This window comes from Nerophis lumbriciformis, linkage group LG38 (assembly GCF_033978685.3).
Source record: "Nerophis lumbriciformis linkage group LG38, RoL_Nlum_v2.1, whole genome shotgun sequence".
In the NCBI taxonomy this organism is placed as follows: Eukaryota; Metazoa; Chordata; class Actinopteri; order Syngnathiformes; family Syngnathidae; genus Nerophis; species Nerophis lumbriciformis.
Window position 1 is genome coordinate 10,179,377 of NC_084585.2, and position 16,970 is coordinate 10,196,346.

Below are 16,970 nucleotides of genomic sequence, written 5' to 3' on the forward strand. Positions count from 1 at the left end.
CCCACTCTGTGCCCTGTATAAACCATGGTTTGTGAATGCTTCTATTAAAATCTCCTGATGATTGAGGGAACCCCTCATGAAACAGGCCTATAGAGATGAAGTAGTCTTGTGATTTTTTTTCCCACACATACATATATATATATATATATATATATATATATATATATATATATATATATATATATATATATATATATATATATATATATATATATCTGAAATACTTGACTTGGTGAATTCTAGCTGTAAATATACTCCTCCCTTCTTAACCACGCCCCCCGCACCGCCCCCCCCACCTCCCGAAATCGGAGGTCTCAAGGATGGCAAGTATGCTTACACCACATACACTTTTGGATCTAGTTCACACTCAATTTCCTTGGTTTGTATTATTATTGTTTTATTAATATACATAGTGACTATATATAATAACTACTTCGAGCTATACTGTCCCCTGGTGTCTGTTGCCGTCATCTCCCCTTTAGTAACCATAACAGGCGTTGAGTCTTTCAAATTCTTTCTGTACAAACGACAACCAAAACCCTTCTTCAAAGTCAGAATTATTAAAAATGATTACTGCGTATTACACTCCTCTCGCTTTGTCCCGCCTCCCAATTTGACTGGAGAGGTCCATACTTTTCTCATAGTCCCATCATTTGGAAATGTATGCAGGCTGACAACCTCGTTTAGTTGTGTTGCTAAAAACCTGCAACAATGCATCTGGCAGGCATATTTGATAATTACTACAATTTCTATGCCAAAATATTGTTACCCGGGATGAAGATGCTACCAAAACACAGTCTTTGAAGGCTTGCCCACATTTTGGAGCTACAATTGGGTGTTCCGTAATATGCTGACACTTGTTGGAAAACAAACCTAAAATCCCAAGTGTGTCTATTTTGGAGGATATTTTACCTTCATTTTAAGGTGCAGAACTATAAAATAAGTGCCAATATTGTTAACATTAGAAGGGCCCTTTAATGTCAATAAATGAAACAGATGAGGCTGAAAAACAGTGTATACAGTGCATACAAGGTGCACTGATAGGTCTGGGATATTCTACATTTTGCTATTACACCTAATAACCCAAAATAAGCATCTTACAAATACATAAAACATTCAGAATTAATTAGGATTCATGCAACCGTGACACCAGCAACACACAAATAAATAAATAGACTACATGAAATCGTCAAAATACAAGCATATGATAATGAAACGAGTGACGTTAACACAAATGCTCTTTCATAGCGGAGCGACAGCTGCCTTATTAGTTAGTACGTGTTGAAGCGTTCGCATCCTCCTTTTTGGAACCGTGAGTCTCATTCTTCAGCCATGTGATGAAGGAGACGGGGTGGGGCGGCTCGCAGGACGCCCTGTGCCACAAAAACCTTTGACTGTTTACACTTCTGGCAGATGGTTCAAGTGGATCGCTTGAAAGAGAAAAAAAAAGTGTCAAATCTCAATCAAGTACAGTGGTACCTCGGTTTTCGTTATGTATCTGTTCCTAACGGTACAAAACCCGAAAACATTTTTCCCATAAGAAATCATGTAAATCCTAAGCCAGACACTCAAAATATTAACACAAAACACATCTTAGAGGGAGTATATAGTTTTACATGATGTCATACATGACTTTATGTAAAGCCTGAATGAAATGGATAAATGAACATTTCCATCCATCCATCCATCTTCTTCCGCTTATCCGAGGTCGGGTCCCGGGGGCAGCAGCCTAAGCAGGGAAGCCCAGACTTTCCTCTCCCCAGCCACTTCGTCCAGCTCTTCCCGGGGGATCCCGAGGCGTTCCCAGGCCAGCCGGGAGACATAGTCTTCCCAACGTGTCCTGGGTCTTCCCCGTGGCCTCCTACCGCTCGGACGTGCCCTAAACACCTCCCTAGGGAGGCGTTCGGGTGGCATCCTGACCAGATGCCCGAACCACCTCATCTGGCTCCTCTCCATATGGAGGAGCAGCGGCTTTACTTTGAGCTCCGCCCGGATGGCAGAGCTTCTCACCCTATCTCTAAGGGAGAGCCCCGCCACCCGGCGGAGGAAACTCATTTCGGCCGCTTGTACCCGTGATCTTGTCCTTTCGGTCATAACCCAAAGCTCATGACCATAGGTGAGGATGGGAACGTAGATCGACCGATAAATTGAGAGCTTTGCCTTCCGGCTCAGCTCCTTCTTCACCACAACGGATCGATACAGCGTCCGCATTACTGAAGATGCCGCACCGATCCGCCTGTCGATCTCACGATCCACTCTTCCCCCACTCGAAATGAACAAATGAATATTTCACATCATGTTATTGAAGACTCTTGTTGGCGAAGGAAAGTGGAGGGCTATGCGGTCGCCACCTTTGTACTATACTTTTCTACTATCGATGTGATCTTTTAAACGGCTCTTTTAGGTGAATATTTTTTAAATTTTGTACACAAATTGCAGAGACTCAGCACGTCCAAGTCCTAGTCCATGGTTCTCGCCCGGAAAAGAGTGGAGTGCCAACTCCGGGATGGGTAGGAGACTCTGCCCCAAGTAGAGGAGTTCAAGTACCTCGGAGTCTTGTTCACAAGTGAGGGAAGAGTGGATGGTGAGATCGACAGGCGGATCGGTGCGGCGTCTTCAGTAATGCGGACGCTGTATCGATCCGTTGTGGTGAAGAAGGAGCTGAGCCGGAAGGCAAAGCTCTCAATTTACCGGTCGATCTACATTCCCATCCTCACCTATGGGCATGAGCTTTGGGTTATGACCGAAAGGACAAGATCACGGGTACAAGCGGCCGAAATGAGTTTCCTCCACCGGGTGGCGGGGCTCTCCCTTAGAGATAGGGTGAGAAGCTCTGTCATCCGGGTGGAGCTCAAAGTAAAGCCGCTGCTCCTCCACATGGAGAGGAGCCACATGAGATGGTTCGGGCATCTGGTCAGGATGCCACCCGAACGCCTCCCTAGGGAGGGGTTTCGGGCACGTCCGACCGGTAGGAGGCCACGGGGAAGACCCAGGACACGTTGGGAAGACTATGTCTCCCGGCTGACCTGGGAACACCTCGGGATCCCCCACGAAATGGCTGGGGAGAGGAAAGTCTGGGCTTCCCCACTTAAACTGCTGCCCCCGCGACCCCGACCTCGGACAAGCGGAAGAAGATGGATGGATGAATGGATGAAATACATCTCAGAGGACCTCACATGGACTGTCAACCACTCAGCACTGGTCAAAAGGCACAGCAGAGACTACACTTTCTTTATGTGCTGCTGAGGAACCAACTTAAGGAGAAACTGCAGGTATATTTGTTATGGGGCCACCATAGAGTCAGTGCTGATGGACAGCATAACTGTGGTATTCCGCCTGCTCTGCTGCAGACCTGAAAGCCAGAAAGAGGGTGACCAGGACAGCGGAGAAGATTATCGGCTGCCCCCTGCCCTCCCTAAAGGACATTGCTTGCGTTCGCTGCCTCGGCAGATCAAAAAAAAATCCCGGCAGACAATTCCCAATCTGGTCAGCACTTGTTCAACCTGCTGCCATCGGGGAAGAGATTTTGATCACGCCAGAGCAGGACAGAGTTAAAAACAGTTTTTACCTGTGGGCCATTAAGATATTGACTCTGTCCCAATAGCTTACACTGTCATACTGGTATTGATGTATTCATTTTAAACATGTTATTTATTGTCTATATTGTATTTCAACTTAAAGAGAGGAAGGTGTGTTCTAACTATCGTGGAATCACACTCCTCAGCCTTCCCGGTAAGGTCTATTCAGGTGTACTGGAGAGGAGGCTACGCCGGATAGTCGAACCTCGGATTCAGGAGGAACAGTGTGGTTTTCGTCCTGGTCGTGGAACTGTGGACCAGCTCTATACTCTCGGCAGGGTCCTTGAGGGTGCATGGGAGTTTGCCCAACCAGTCTACATGTGTTTTGTGGACTTGGAAAAGGCATTCGACCGTGTCCCTCGGGAAGTCCTGTGGGGAGTGCTCAGAGAGTATGGGGTATCGGACTGTCTGATTGTGGCAGTCCGCTCCCTGTATGATCAGTGCCAGAGCTTGGTCCGCATTGCCGGTAGTAAGTCGGACACGTTTCCAGTGAGGGTTGGACTCCGCCAAGGCTGCCCTTTGTCACCGATTCTGTTCATAACTTTTATGGACAGAATTTCTAGGCGCAGTCATGGCGTTGAGGGGATCTTGTTTGGTGGCTGCAGGATTAGGTCTCTGCTTTTTGCAGATGATGTGGTCCTGATGGCTTCATCTGTCCAGGATCTTCAGCTCTCACTGGATCGGTTCGCAGCTGAGTGTGAAGCGACTGGGATGAGAATCAGCACCTCCAAGTCCGAGTCCATGGTTCTCGCCCGGAAAAGGGTGGAGTGCCATCTCCGGGTTGGGGAGGAGATCTTGCCCCAAGTGGAGGAGTTCAAGTACCTCGGAGTCTTGTTCACGAGTGAGGGAAGAGTGGATCGTGAGATCGACAGGCGGATCGGTGCGGCGTCTTCAGTAATGCGGACGCTGTATCGATCCGTTGTGGTGAAGAAGGAGCTGAGCCGGAAGGCAAAGCTCTCAATTTACCGGTCGATCTACGTTCCCATCCTCACCTATGGTCATGAGCTTTGGGTTATGACCGAAAGGACAAGATCACGGGTACAAGCGGCCGAAATGAGTTTCCTCCGCCGGGTGGCGGGGCTCTCCCTTAGAGATAGGGTAAGAAGCTCTGCCATCCGGGAGGAGCTCAAAGTAAAGCCGCTGCTCCTCCACATCGAGAGGAGCCAGATGAGGTGGTTCGGGCATCTGGTCAGGATGCCACCCAAACGCCTCCCTAGGGAGGTGTTTAGGGCACGTCCGACCGGTAGGAGGCCGCGGGGAAGACCCAGGACACGTTGGGAAGACTATGTCTCCCGGCTGGCCTGGGAACGCCTCGGGGTCCCACAGGAAGAGCTGGACGAAGTGGCTGGGGAGAGGGAAGTCTGGGCTTCCCTGCTTAGGCTGCTGCCCCCGCGACCCGACCTCGGATAAGCGGAAGAAGATGGATGGATGGATGGATGGATGGATGTATTTCAACTGCATTTTTAATGACAATAAAGTGTTCAATTATATTCTGCTGTGGATTTGTCAAGTTCAGGTGTACACACACTAGGTAGGATGATACAATTTTGCGTTCACATTATTATCTTGTCCTAATGTGTATTCTAGTTTTATAAATATTTTGTTACACGCATTATTCTTGTTAATTATTACTATTATTATTATTATTATTACTTAATTTGATCTGTACTTTTGAGCCACAAAGTTTATTAGGTGAGGCAAAATGTTACACTGTGATCTCATTGTCAGTATATATTAGTGGCTTGTGTAAATTTGGAATCTTCTGGTCCAAATCTTACCTCACAACTCAAATAAATTACTTCCATAAAAAAAAAAATACAATAATGAGCCCGTCTTTTAAACGGCTCTTAGGAAGGAACACTTTCTTAAGATCTGGCTCCCTTCTAAGAGGGGCTGTTAGTACTTCAGAAAATCAATCTGGATTTGACAAAAATGGGATGTCGGACTTTGGGTTGGGGAGGAGATCTTGCCCCAAGTGGAGGAGTTCAAGTACCTCGGAGTCTTGTTCACGAGTGGGGGAAGAGTGGATCGTGAGATCGACAGGCGGATCGGTGCGGCGTCTTCAGTAATGCGGACGCTGTATCGATCCGTTGTGGTGAAGAAGGAGCTGAGCCGGAAGGCAAAGCTCTCGATTTACCGGTCGATCTACGGTCCCATCCTTACCTATGGTCATGAGCTTTGGGTCATGACCGAAAGGACAAGATCACGGGTACAAGCGGCCGAAATGAGTTTCCTCCGCCGAGTGGCGGGGCTCTCCCTTAGAGATAGGGTGAGAAGCTCTGTCATTCGGGGGGAGCTCAAAGTAAAGCCGCTGCTCCTCCACATCGAGAGGAGCCAGATGAGGTGGTTTGGGCATCTGGTCAGGATGCCACCCGAACGCCTCCCTAGGAAGGTGTTTCGGGCACGTCCGACCGGTAGGAGGCCACGGGGAAGACCCAGGACACGCTGGGAAGACTATCTCTCCCGGCTGGCCTGGGAACGCCTCGGGATCCCCCGGGAGGAGCTGGACGAAGTGGCTGGGGAGAGGGAAGTCTGGGCTTCCCTGCTTAAGCTGCTGCCCCCGCGACCCGACCTCGGATAAGCGGAAGAAGATGGATGGATGGATGGATGGATGGGATGTCGGACTGGCAGTGTGAACAAGGCATAAGAATGTCAATACTTGTGTTCAGGTTGAAATAGTTCCAGTAAGTCTTACCCTCCTGGAGCAAAGAGCGCCTGAGAATCCGCTTCGACACGCACACACGTTGGGTCGCACACAGCGGCCGCCGTGCAAGCACCTTTGTTGACAGTGAGCTGAGTGACGACACACAATAAAGATGGCGTTAGGCCAAGCAGTACAGTCGGGTTCGGTATCAGAGAAACTCAGTTTAGGACCTTTGACTATTGTGGAGAATGCATATATATGTTTAAGAGTTATTTCTTTATTCATAGTCATGTTTAAAACAGCTAGTGTTTTTCCATGTGTACTCTTTCTATTTTTTCATTTTATGTCCGCACGTAAACTGTGTGTGTTACCTTGAAGATTTGGAATGTAGGAGTTGGAGTAGTCCCTTATATCTTATCTGTAGTAGAACAATGAGCCTGTATTCCTTTCTGGAGAGGGTGGGGGCTGTTGTATTGGTCTAGGTCAGGGGTCGGCAACCCGCGGCTCCGGAGCCGCATGCGGCTCTTTGATCACTCTGATGCGGCTCAGCTGCATACTTGCCGACCCTCCCGATTTTCCCGGGAGACTTACGGATTTCGATGCCTCTCACAGAAAACTCCCGGGATTAATATTCTCCAATTTTCACCCTAAACAATAATAATAAGGGCGTGCCATGATGGTACAGCATGTAGCACCTTTTACAATCTGTATAAACAGCGTGCCAGCCCAGCCTTTTGTTGTATGCATCTTCTACTTGCACACGTAAATGACAGCAACGCATACTTGGTCAACAGCCACACAGGTTACACTGACGGTGGTCATATAAAACAACTTTAACACTCTTACTAATAATGCGCCACACTTTGAACCAAAACCAAACAAGAATGACAAACACATTTCGGGAGAACATCTGCACCTTAACACAACATAAACACAACAGAACAAATACCCAGAATCCCATGCAGCCCTGACTCTTCCGGGCTACATTATACACCCCTGCTACCACCAAACCCCGCCCCCAACCCAACCCTGCTCCCCCACACATCAACCTCCCCCCCTCCGTGCGTCGGTTGAGGTGGGCGGGGTTTGGTAGCGGGGGTGTATAATGTAGCCCGGAAGAGTTAGGGCTGCATGGGATTCTGGGTATTTGTTCTGTTGTGTTTATGTTGTGTTACGGTGCAGATGTTCTCCCGAAATATGTTTGTCATTCTTGTTTGGTGTGGGTTCACAGTGTGGCGCATTATTAGTAAGAGTGTTAAAGTTTTTTATACCGCCACCGTCAGTGTAACCTGTGTGGTTGTTGACCAAGTATGCCTTGCTGTCATTTACGTGAGCAAGCAGAAGCCCCATATAACGTGTAGTGATGGGATCGGCAGTTCTTTTGACTGTACTGAATCACTAGAATTAGTTCCTTAAATTGAATCGTTCAAACAATTCGTTCATCGAACGACACAACATTACATCACGGCACGTTCGAGAATATACTTGCCCTGAAATTCGTAGTCTGCCGGAAAATTTGGGAGAGTCGACAAGTATGACGCTGTCAAGCGCCATTTATATATAACCCGCGGGCCGCACTAACATTCAATTTTCATATTAAGGTGTGGGCTGCGTGTCTGAGACCCTTGGTTAATACATAGCACGAAGCAAAAAAACAAACTTTGTATGCAGTGTTATTTCATTTTAAATTTCAAAAGATTTTTGTGGCTCCCGTTGTTTTCTTTAATTTGTGAAACTGATCAAAATGGCTCTTTGACTGGTAAAGGTTGCCGACCCCTGGTCTAGGTGGTTCTCCTAAAGCTTTAGTAAAACTTGATAATATTCCAATTCTGTCTTGATGGTCCTTCTAACTCTGCATATATGTCATCTGAAAGAATTTGGGATTGACCAGTATCTTAGATTCCCTTGGAGGAAGAACTGGTCCGGCGGAACAGTACCAACCACAGTGATATGGTAAGTTACCTAAAGGGTAGAGCTATAGACATCTTATAAGTAGACGCAGCATGGAGCGCTACTGCCTACTGGCGCTGGCGAGACGCGGGGCCGCCATTTTGGAGTGGTGATCCGCTCCACTCAGTGCAATTCATTTGGCAGGAGCAATGAACTGTCAGCGCATTTAATTCATCTTACCTCACTGAATGCCACTGATTTTCACACGTTTTTTTTGTCATACGTGTAGTAGGGATGTCCCGATCCGATATTTGCAAAAAAATGCGTATCAGCAAGGCATGGGAAAATGCCGATCCAGATCCAGTTAAAAAAAAACTCCGCTCCGTGTTTTCCAACGCACTGATTTAAATAATACATTCCACTTTTCTGCTGCTCCCTATAATTTCCGTTCCGCATTTTCCAGCACACCTTCAACACATCCACAGGTCTGTGGATTCTCACGCAGTTGCTTTTAGCTGCTGGCATTACACGACAGGCTCTTCTCACTCTTCCCTGTGTCTCCCTCTCACAGACAGCAAGCGCACCTTCTTACACACGTCACATACTGTCACGTCATACGTCACATACTGTCACGTCATACGTCACATACTGTCACGTCATACGTCACATACTGTCACGTCATACGTCACATACGTATAAGCCCTCCCCGAGCAGAGAGGTAGCAGCATGGCTAACGTTAGCTGTGATGCTCGCGCAGCCGTGTGACCAACGCTCCCTCTAAGGTGCGCGCTTGTGCAATTGCGCACTGTTTAAACGTCCTCTGCGCATAGCAATTATATGCCACGCACAAAATCAAATAAAAAAATAAGCGCATAACAATTTTCGACACACCGACACGACAGAGAAAACAGTTTTCGTCATCATTGTTCAAATATTATAACGTCTGTCGAGACGCTTATCTCCGTTCGGTGCCACACGTCCACACCATCAAAATGCCGAGGCAAAAATTTCCACATCAACACCGTATGAAAAAATTAGTGATTTTTTTTAGTTGTGATTTCCTTCTCTGCATGAAAGTTTAAAAGTAGCATATATTAATGCAGTATGAAGAAGAATGTTTTAATGTAGACATGCAAGCCTTAAAAGAAAATGTTGAAAATCAAGACTACATTTCCTGCAAATGGGTGCATTTCTACCCTATATTTTAACTTTAGATTTATTCTCATATCAAACTCTTTTGGCTGTCTTTTTGACACTTACATCCGGCGCCCCCCTCCACACCCTGGATTATAAATAATGTAAATAATTCAATGTGATTATCTTGTGTGATGACTGTATTATGATGATAGTATATATCTGATAGTATATATCTGTATCATGAATCAATTTAAGTGGACCCCGACTTAAACACGTTGAAAAACTTATTGGGGTGTTATATGTACGGGGTGGAATATGTACTTCACTGTGCAACCTACTAATAAAAGTCTCAATCAATCAGTCAAAACACATAGAATCATCATACTGCTGTGATTATATGCATCAAGTGTTCATTCAAGGCTAAGGCAAAATATCGAGATATATATCGTGTATCGCAATATGGCCTTAAAATATCGCAATATTAAAAAAAGGCCATATCGCCCAGCCCTAGTTCAATGATGCCATTTCTGTTTGTCATGTATAATTTTGTCTATTTTGTGTTTATCCTTGAATAAACAGGTCAGTTTCTTGTTACCAACCATTGTGTATTATTCAAACTCCCCCTAATTCAGCTGGCTAGTTGTTATCAAGAGTACTAAAACCCTTTTCAACATGATTCTGACAACTAAGTAGGCTAAATAACTTTAAACTTTAATACATGCTCGGATAGGCCATTATCGGTCAGTATCGGTATCGGATCGGAAGTGCAAAAACAATATCGGTATCGGATCGGAAGTGCAAAAACCTGGATCGGGACATCCCTAACGTGTAGTTATGATAAAGGACACATGTTTTATTATTCATAGTTTGCTTAACAGTAATAGAATATTCTTATATGCTATAAGTGACCAGACGTCCGAGATCAAAACTGGGAATATAATCCCAGAGAAGTCAGCTATTTTTAAATTGAAGAAACAATACGATTAGGTTATATATACATGTGTATATCCTACATAAACAATGTATGAATACATTAGATATCTATAGATCTTAGGGACCTGTAGACTGTATCTCTGTTGCTGAGAGTTTATTCTGTCTTGACACTTTGTATTGATATTTTGTATTACATTCTTCCCTTAAATGATCATGTTTACAGTGATTGTTTTATATGTATTTTTTATGTATGTCGCTTTGGATAAAAGCGTCTGCCAAATACTTAAACATAAACATATATAAACAACTGAAAGTCTTTATATCAGCTAAAACCACCAATCTGTTTCACTGGATTCAGAATAAAACCCAATTCTGTCTTACAATCTTTATTTTCATCATTTATTTCAACTTTATGTTATTCAAGTAGGACATTTTTATATGTAATTCATTTCATTGACAAGCAATTCTATTATGGTCATACTCTTGTTTGCTAGCGGCTACGATTTCAGTACTATTGAAGATCTTTGCTCCTTCTCAACTCTGTGCTAATACTGAACAGATGCTTATTGGGATACGGTAAACATCTGTTCAGTATTTTAACATAAAAGTGTTTGATTGTGAGGCATTAAAAGCCACAAAATGCAACGGGTCCATCAGACCCACAAACGCTGGCTGAGTAACAACAATATGAACATTACGCAGGGGTTAACATAAAGCATGAGTGTCAAACTTTAACACTGTTAGAAATCCGCGCCACACTGTGAACCCACACCAAACAAGAATGACAAACACATTTCGGGAGAACATTTGCACTGTAACACAACATAAACACAACAAAACAAATACCCAGAATCCCATGCAGCCCTAACTCTTCCGGGCTGCAATATACACCCCCGCTACCACCAAACCCCGCCCCCCCCAACTTCGCCCACCTCAACCGACGCACTTGTGACTGGGCCGGTATGTTGTTAGAATGGTTGAAAAGCAGACTTGACGACAGCTCGTAGAGGACGTTAAAGGCAGTGCCTTTAAGGCTCGCCCCCAAGACTGTGGTACGGTTGGACTACGAGATATAACATACTTGCCAACCCTCCCGAATTTTCCGGGAGACTCCCGAAATTCAGCGCCTCACCCGAAAACCTCCCGGGACAAATATTCTCCCGAAAATCTCCCGATTTTCAGCCGGAGCTGGAGGCCACGCCCCCTACAGCTCCATGAGTCAGGACAGCCTTTTTTTCACGACGGGAGGACAACAGGGTGACAATAACTAAATCATCCAGACTAGAGATAAATTGTATTATTATGTTTATTTTACCTAAAAATAAACATTTTTATTAATTAAAAAAAAAAAAAAAATACATTTTTACTATATTTTGCTAAAAACATCAAAATTAATTGTATTTTTATTTTTTCTGACTCCTTATTACATCCAGCCATAGAATTATACCGGTACATTAAAATAAACATATTTGAAATAATATATTTTAAATTTTCATAATAATTCATTTAAAATGACCATATTTAATTATTAAAATAATTGCTTGTTTATCAACAACTTTAGCATTTTATTCATTACATTTTGAAGCGCTCAGAAGCCAAGTTTTGTTATATTCATGTTATATTTATGCAAGTTTGAAGTATCAATGATCTAAACACAGTTTTGTTTGCATATTTTCAGGATGTATATATATATATATATATATATATATATATATACATTATGTATGAAATACTTGACTTGGTGAATTCTAGCTGTCAATATACTCCTCCCCTCTTAACCACGTCCCTGACCACGCCCCCCCCCACCTCCCGAAATTGGAGGTCTCAAGGTTGGCAAGTATGAGATATAATGACTGATGAACACCTTCGTTCGATAATGAAGGTTGCCTCAGCTCAAAGCCTGAGGCATTAAAGAACTAGCATCCAAGAAAAGATGGCAGGTATCTGGCTTGGGCACATCAGATTAGATCAGTGTGTTGCAAACTGAGCAGTTTAAAGTCCTGAATGGTTGGTTTATTCATTGTTATTTTATTTTCTAATTTATTAGCCTGTGGAAAAAGTTAATGTTGATATTTACCTCAGAAGGCTGCAAATAGAAAAGAGGCATTCAATTTTTATTTAAATTGTATTTGATATGCCATTTGATATTTTTAGGGACCGCAATGTCCCTTTGGGACAGAGGACCCTATTGTAATTGTAAGGTTTTATTATTATTATTCCGCCGCCTCTTTGAGCTGTAATTTGACCCCTTTAACATGCTTCAAAACTCACCATATTTGACACACACACCAGGACTGGCAAAAAGTGCCATCTAATCAAAAAACTAAACCCCAAAATTCAAAATTGCGCTCTAGCACCCCCTAGGAAGAAACACAGACAAAACTGCTTGTAACTTCCGGTAGAAATGTCGTAGAGACATGAAACAAAAACCTCTATGTAGGTGTGCCTTAGAATTAGATTTCATACATTGACATCTTTTAGCAAAAAACAACAGGAAGTTGGCAATTCCCCCCTCAAAACAAAAATTTAGTAAAACTGTCCCTTTTGCCTCTTTGAGCTGTAATTTGACCCCCTTAACATGCTTCAAAACTCACCAAACTAGACACACACATCAGGACTGGCAAAAATTGCGATCTAATAAGAAACCCAACCCCAAAACTCAAAATTGCGCTCTAGCGCCCCCTAGGAAGAGAACACAGACACAAATGCTCCTAGGAAGAAAACTCAGACAAAACTGCCTGTAACTTCCAGTAGGAATGTCTTACATGAAACAAAAACCTCTGTGTAGATCTCACTTAGACCTGCATTTCATATATTGACAACCCCCAGCAAAAATCATCAGGAAGTTTGCAATTCCCCCTTCAAAACAAAAGTTTTGTAAAAAAACGGTCACCTTTTTTCAAACATTATCTCCTCTGAGCACGTTTGTCGTGTCCGCTTCAAACTAGCACAGGAGAGAGATTGAACCCTTCTGATTAAAAGTTGACCAAAGAGTTTTAATTACTGCTCCGGTTTGGATTTTATGTGCCGTCAAAGTCGGTCCCGTCCATCGCTGCTTGCAGCTTTAATTTAATTATTAGGGCCCGCATGGCCCATTGCATAAGGACTCCCACAGGGAGTCCTTATGCAATGGGACATAAGGACCTATTGAATTTGTAAGGTTTTATTCTTTCTTTATTATTATTCTTCCGCCGCCTCTTTGAGCACTAATTTGACCCATGCTTCAAAACTCACCATATTTTACCCACCCATCAGGACCTGCGAAAATTGTCTTTTAATAAAAAAACCAAACCCCAAAACTCAAAATTGCGCTCTAGCGCCCCCTAGGGAAAAAAACAACTAGACTGCCTATATCTCCCACTAGGAATATCGGAGAAACATGAAACAAAAACCTCTATGTAGGTCTGACTTAGACCTAGTTTTCATAATCGTATATCATCGGGCAGAAATCAACAGGAAGTTGGCAATTCCCCCTTCAAGACAAAAAAGTACTAAAAACAGTCACTTTTGCCTCTTTGAGCTGTAATTTGACCCTCTTAACACGCTTCAAAACTCACCAAACTGAACGCACACATCAGGACTGGCAAAAATTGTGATCTCATAAAAAAACTTAACCCCAAATTTAAAAATTGCGCTCTAGAGCAATTTTTGAATAAAACGGAGAAAAAACTGCTCCTCGGGAGAAAAAAAATGACAAAACTGCCTGTAACTCCCACTGGGAAGGTCGGAGAGACATGAAACAAAATCCTCTCCGTAGGTCTCACTTAGACCTACATTTCATAAATTAACAACCCCCAGCAAAAATCTACAAGAAGCTTGCTATTCCCCCTTCAACACAACATTTTTGTAAAAACCGGTCACCTTTCTTCAAACATTATCTCCTCTGAGCGTGTTTGTTGTTTCGGCTTCAAACTAACACAGGAGAGAGATTGATCCCTTTTGATTAAAAGTTATCGAAAGAGTTTTAATACCGGCTCCGGTTTTGATTTTATGACCCTTCAAAGAACCGCTGCGCTGATGCTGATGCACTGCTGTTTTTTTTAATATGGCTGCTTAAAAGCAGGAAGCACCAGCGTGCACACAATGCAGACAAGGTAGGTACACTAAACAAAAGTATTGGGACAATTCGGACTAAAAGTAGACAAAAGTATTGGGACACTTATGACTACCAATGGACAAAAGTATTGGGACACTTAGGATGAAAACTGGACAAAAGTATTGGGACACTTGGGACTACAACTTGACAAAAGTATTGGGACACTTATGACTACCACAGGACAAAAGTATTGGGACACTTAGGACTACAACTTGACAAAAGTATTGGGACACTTGCACTGAACAAATGTATTGGGACACTTAGGACGAACACTGGACAAATGTATTGGGACTCTTTGGACTAAAACTGGACAAAAGTATTGGGACACCTACACTGGACAAAAGTATTGGGACACTTAGGACTACAACTTGACAAAAGTTTTGGGACACTTAGGACTACCACAGGACAAAGGTATTGGGACAACTTCACTGGACTAAAGTATTGGGACACTTAGGACTACAACTTGACATAAGTATTGGGACACTTAGGACAACAACTGGACATAAGCATTGGGACACTTAGGAATAATACTGGACAAAAGTATTGGGACACCTACACTGGACAAAAGTATTGGGACACTTAGGACTACAACTTGACAAAAGTATTGGGACACTAAGAACTACAACTGGACAAAAGTATTGGGACACTTAGGACTACAACTTGACATAAGCATTGGGACACTTAGGAATAATACTGGACAAAAGTATTGGGACACCTACACTGGACAAAAGTATTGGGACACTTAGGACTACAACTTGACAAAAGTATTGGGACACTAAGAACTACAACTGGACAAAAGTATTGGGACACTTAGGACTACAACTTGACATAAGCATTGGGACACTTAGGAATAATACTGGACACAAGTATTGGGACACCTACACTGGACAAAAGTATTGGGACACTTAGGACTACAACTTGACAAAAGTATTGGGACACTAAGAACTACAACTGGACAAAAGTATTGGGACACTTAGGACTACAACTTGACATAAGCATTGGGACACTTAGGAATAATACTGGACAAAAGTATTGGGACACCTACACTGGACAAAAGTATTGGGACACTTAGGACTACAACTTGACAAAAGTATTGGGACACTAAGAACTACAACTGGACAAAAGTATTGGGACACTTAGGACTAGCACCTGCCAAATACGCGGGCCCGACCAACGCTGCTTGCAGCTTTAATTATTATTTGAAACTGGATTTTGCATGTCACTATAAAGTTATACAAGCCTTGCTTGTTCAATATTCAATGCAAAACTTGTTTGGGTCCCTATTAAAAGGTTAATTTGTTCAACCTTGGCCCGCGGCTTTGTTCAGTTTTACATTTTGGCCCACTCTGTATTTGAGTTTGACACCCCTGACATAAAGGGTCCCAATGTACTATATAACCTGTTCTAAACCCGCACCATGACAAACTGAACCAAACTGTATTTGGTGGAAACACGGGCTTGCACCACAACACCGGCACCGATATAATCGCAGGTTTCGGCCATTGTCTCGAGATCGATACTCACGAATGTGACACAGCGGTCCGTGCCAGCCTGGAGCACAGCGGCAGGCGTCGGGTCCGATGCACTCACCGCCGTTCAGACACGTATGCACGCAACTGGCTGCAAGGAAACCAAACATGCGGCCGAGTTCAGCCAAAGGTGAAGAAGTGGGAGTTGGCACACACACAAAAGGCTAACACATGCACGCACAGGCAGGCAGCACGTCTTACGTCGTTCGCATTGCTTTCCTCTCCAACCTGACGGACAGTCGCAAAAGTAGGGACCCACGCAGCGACCGCCGTTCATGCACATGGGCTCACACACGCCTGGACAAAAGGCAGGGCAAAAAAAAAAGCTGATGCACAGATATGGAGTTCTTCTACAATATTAGCACTTCAATAAAAGCACAGTTAGAAAGGGGTTGACCTTGATCGATTGCGTGTGCAAAATAGACATAATAAGTACAGATGTCCGATAATGGCTTTTTTCCGATATTGTCCAACTCTTAATTACCGATTCCGATATCAACCGATATATACAGTCGTGGAATTAACACATTATTATGCTTAATTTTGTTGTGATGCCCCGCTGGATGCATTAAACAATGTAACAAGGTTTTCCAAAAATAAATCAACTCAAGTTATGGAAAAAAGTGCCAACATGGCACTGCCATATTTATTATTGAAGTCACAAAGTGCATTATTTTTTTTAACATGCCTCAAAACAGCAGCTTGGAATTTGGGACATGCTCTCCCTGAGAGAGCATGAGGAGGTTGGGTTGGGGGGTAGCGGTGGGGTGTATATTGTAGCGTCCCGGAAGAGTTAGTGCTGCAAGGGGTTCTGGGTATTTGTTCTGTTGTGTTTATGTTGTGTTACGGTGCGGATGTTCTCCCGAAATGTGTTTGTCATTCTTGTTTGGTGTGGGTTCACAGTGTGGCGCATATTTGTAACAGTGTTAAAGTTGTTCATACGGCCACCCTCAGTGTGACCTGTATGGCTATTGACCATACTTGCCAACCCTCCCGAATTTTCCGGGAGACTCCCGAAATTCAGCGCCTCTCCCGAAAAACCTCCCGGGACAAATATTCTCCCGAAAATCTCCCGATTTTCAGCCGGAGCTGGAAGCCACGCCCCCTCCAGCTCCATGCGGACCTGAGTGAGGACAGCCTTTTTTCATGACGGGAGGACAACA

The 16,970-nt window shown here is 43.8% G+C and overlaps 1 protein-coding gene across 1 annotated transcript in view; it reads right to left on the bottom strand.

The window, feature by feature from the left end:
- Positions 1–854: 854 nt before the first annotated feature.
- Positions 855–16,970, bottom strand: part of LOC133578110 (von Willebrand factor D and EGF domain-containing protein) — a 74,314-nt gene continuing 58,198 nt past the window's right edge. Inside the window, exons 30-33 of the mRNA XM_072912654.1 lie at positions 16,009–16,104; positions 15,803–15,898; positions 6,274–6,371; positions 855–1,430 (exon numbers count right to left, since the gene is read on the bottom strand). Coding sequence (XP_072768755.1) covers positions 1,419–1,430; positions 6,274–6,371; positions 15,803–15,898; positions 16,009–16,104 — 302 coding nt within the window. The 3' untranslated portion in view covers positions 855–1,418. The remainder of the gene's footprint in view (positions 1,431–6,273; positions 6,372–15,802; positions 15,899–16,008; positions 16,105–16,970) is intronic.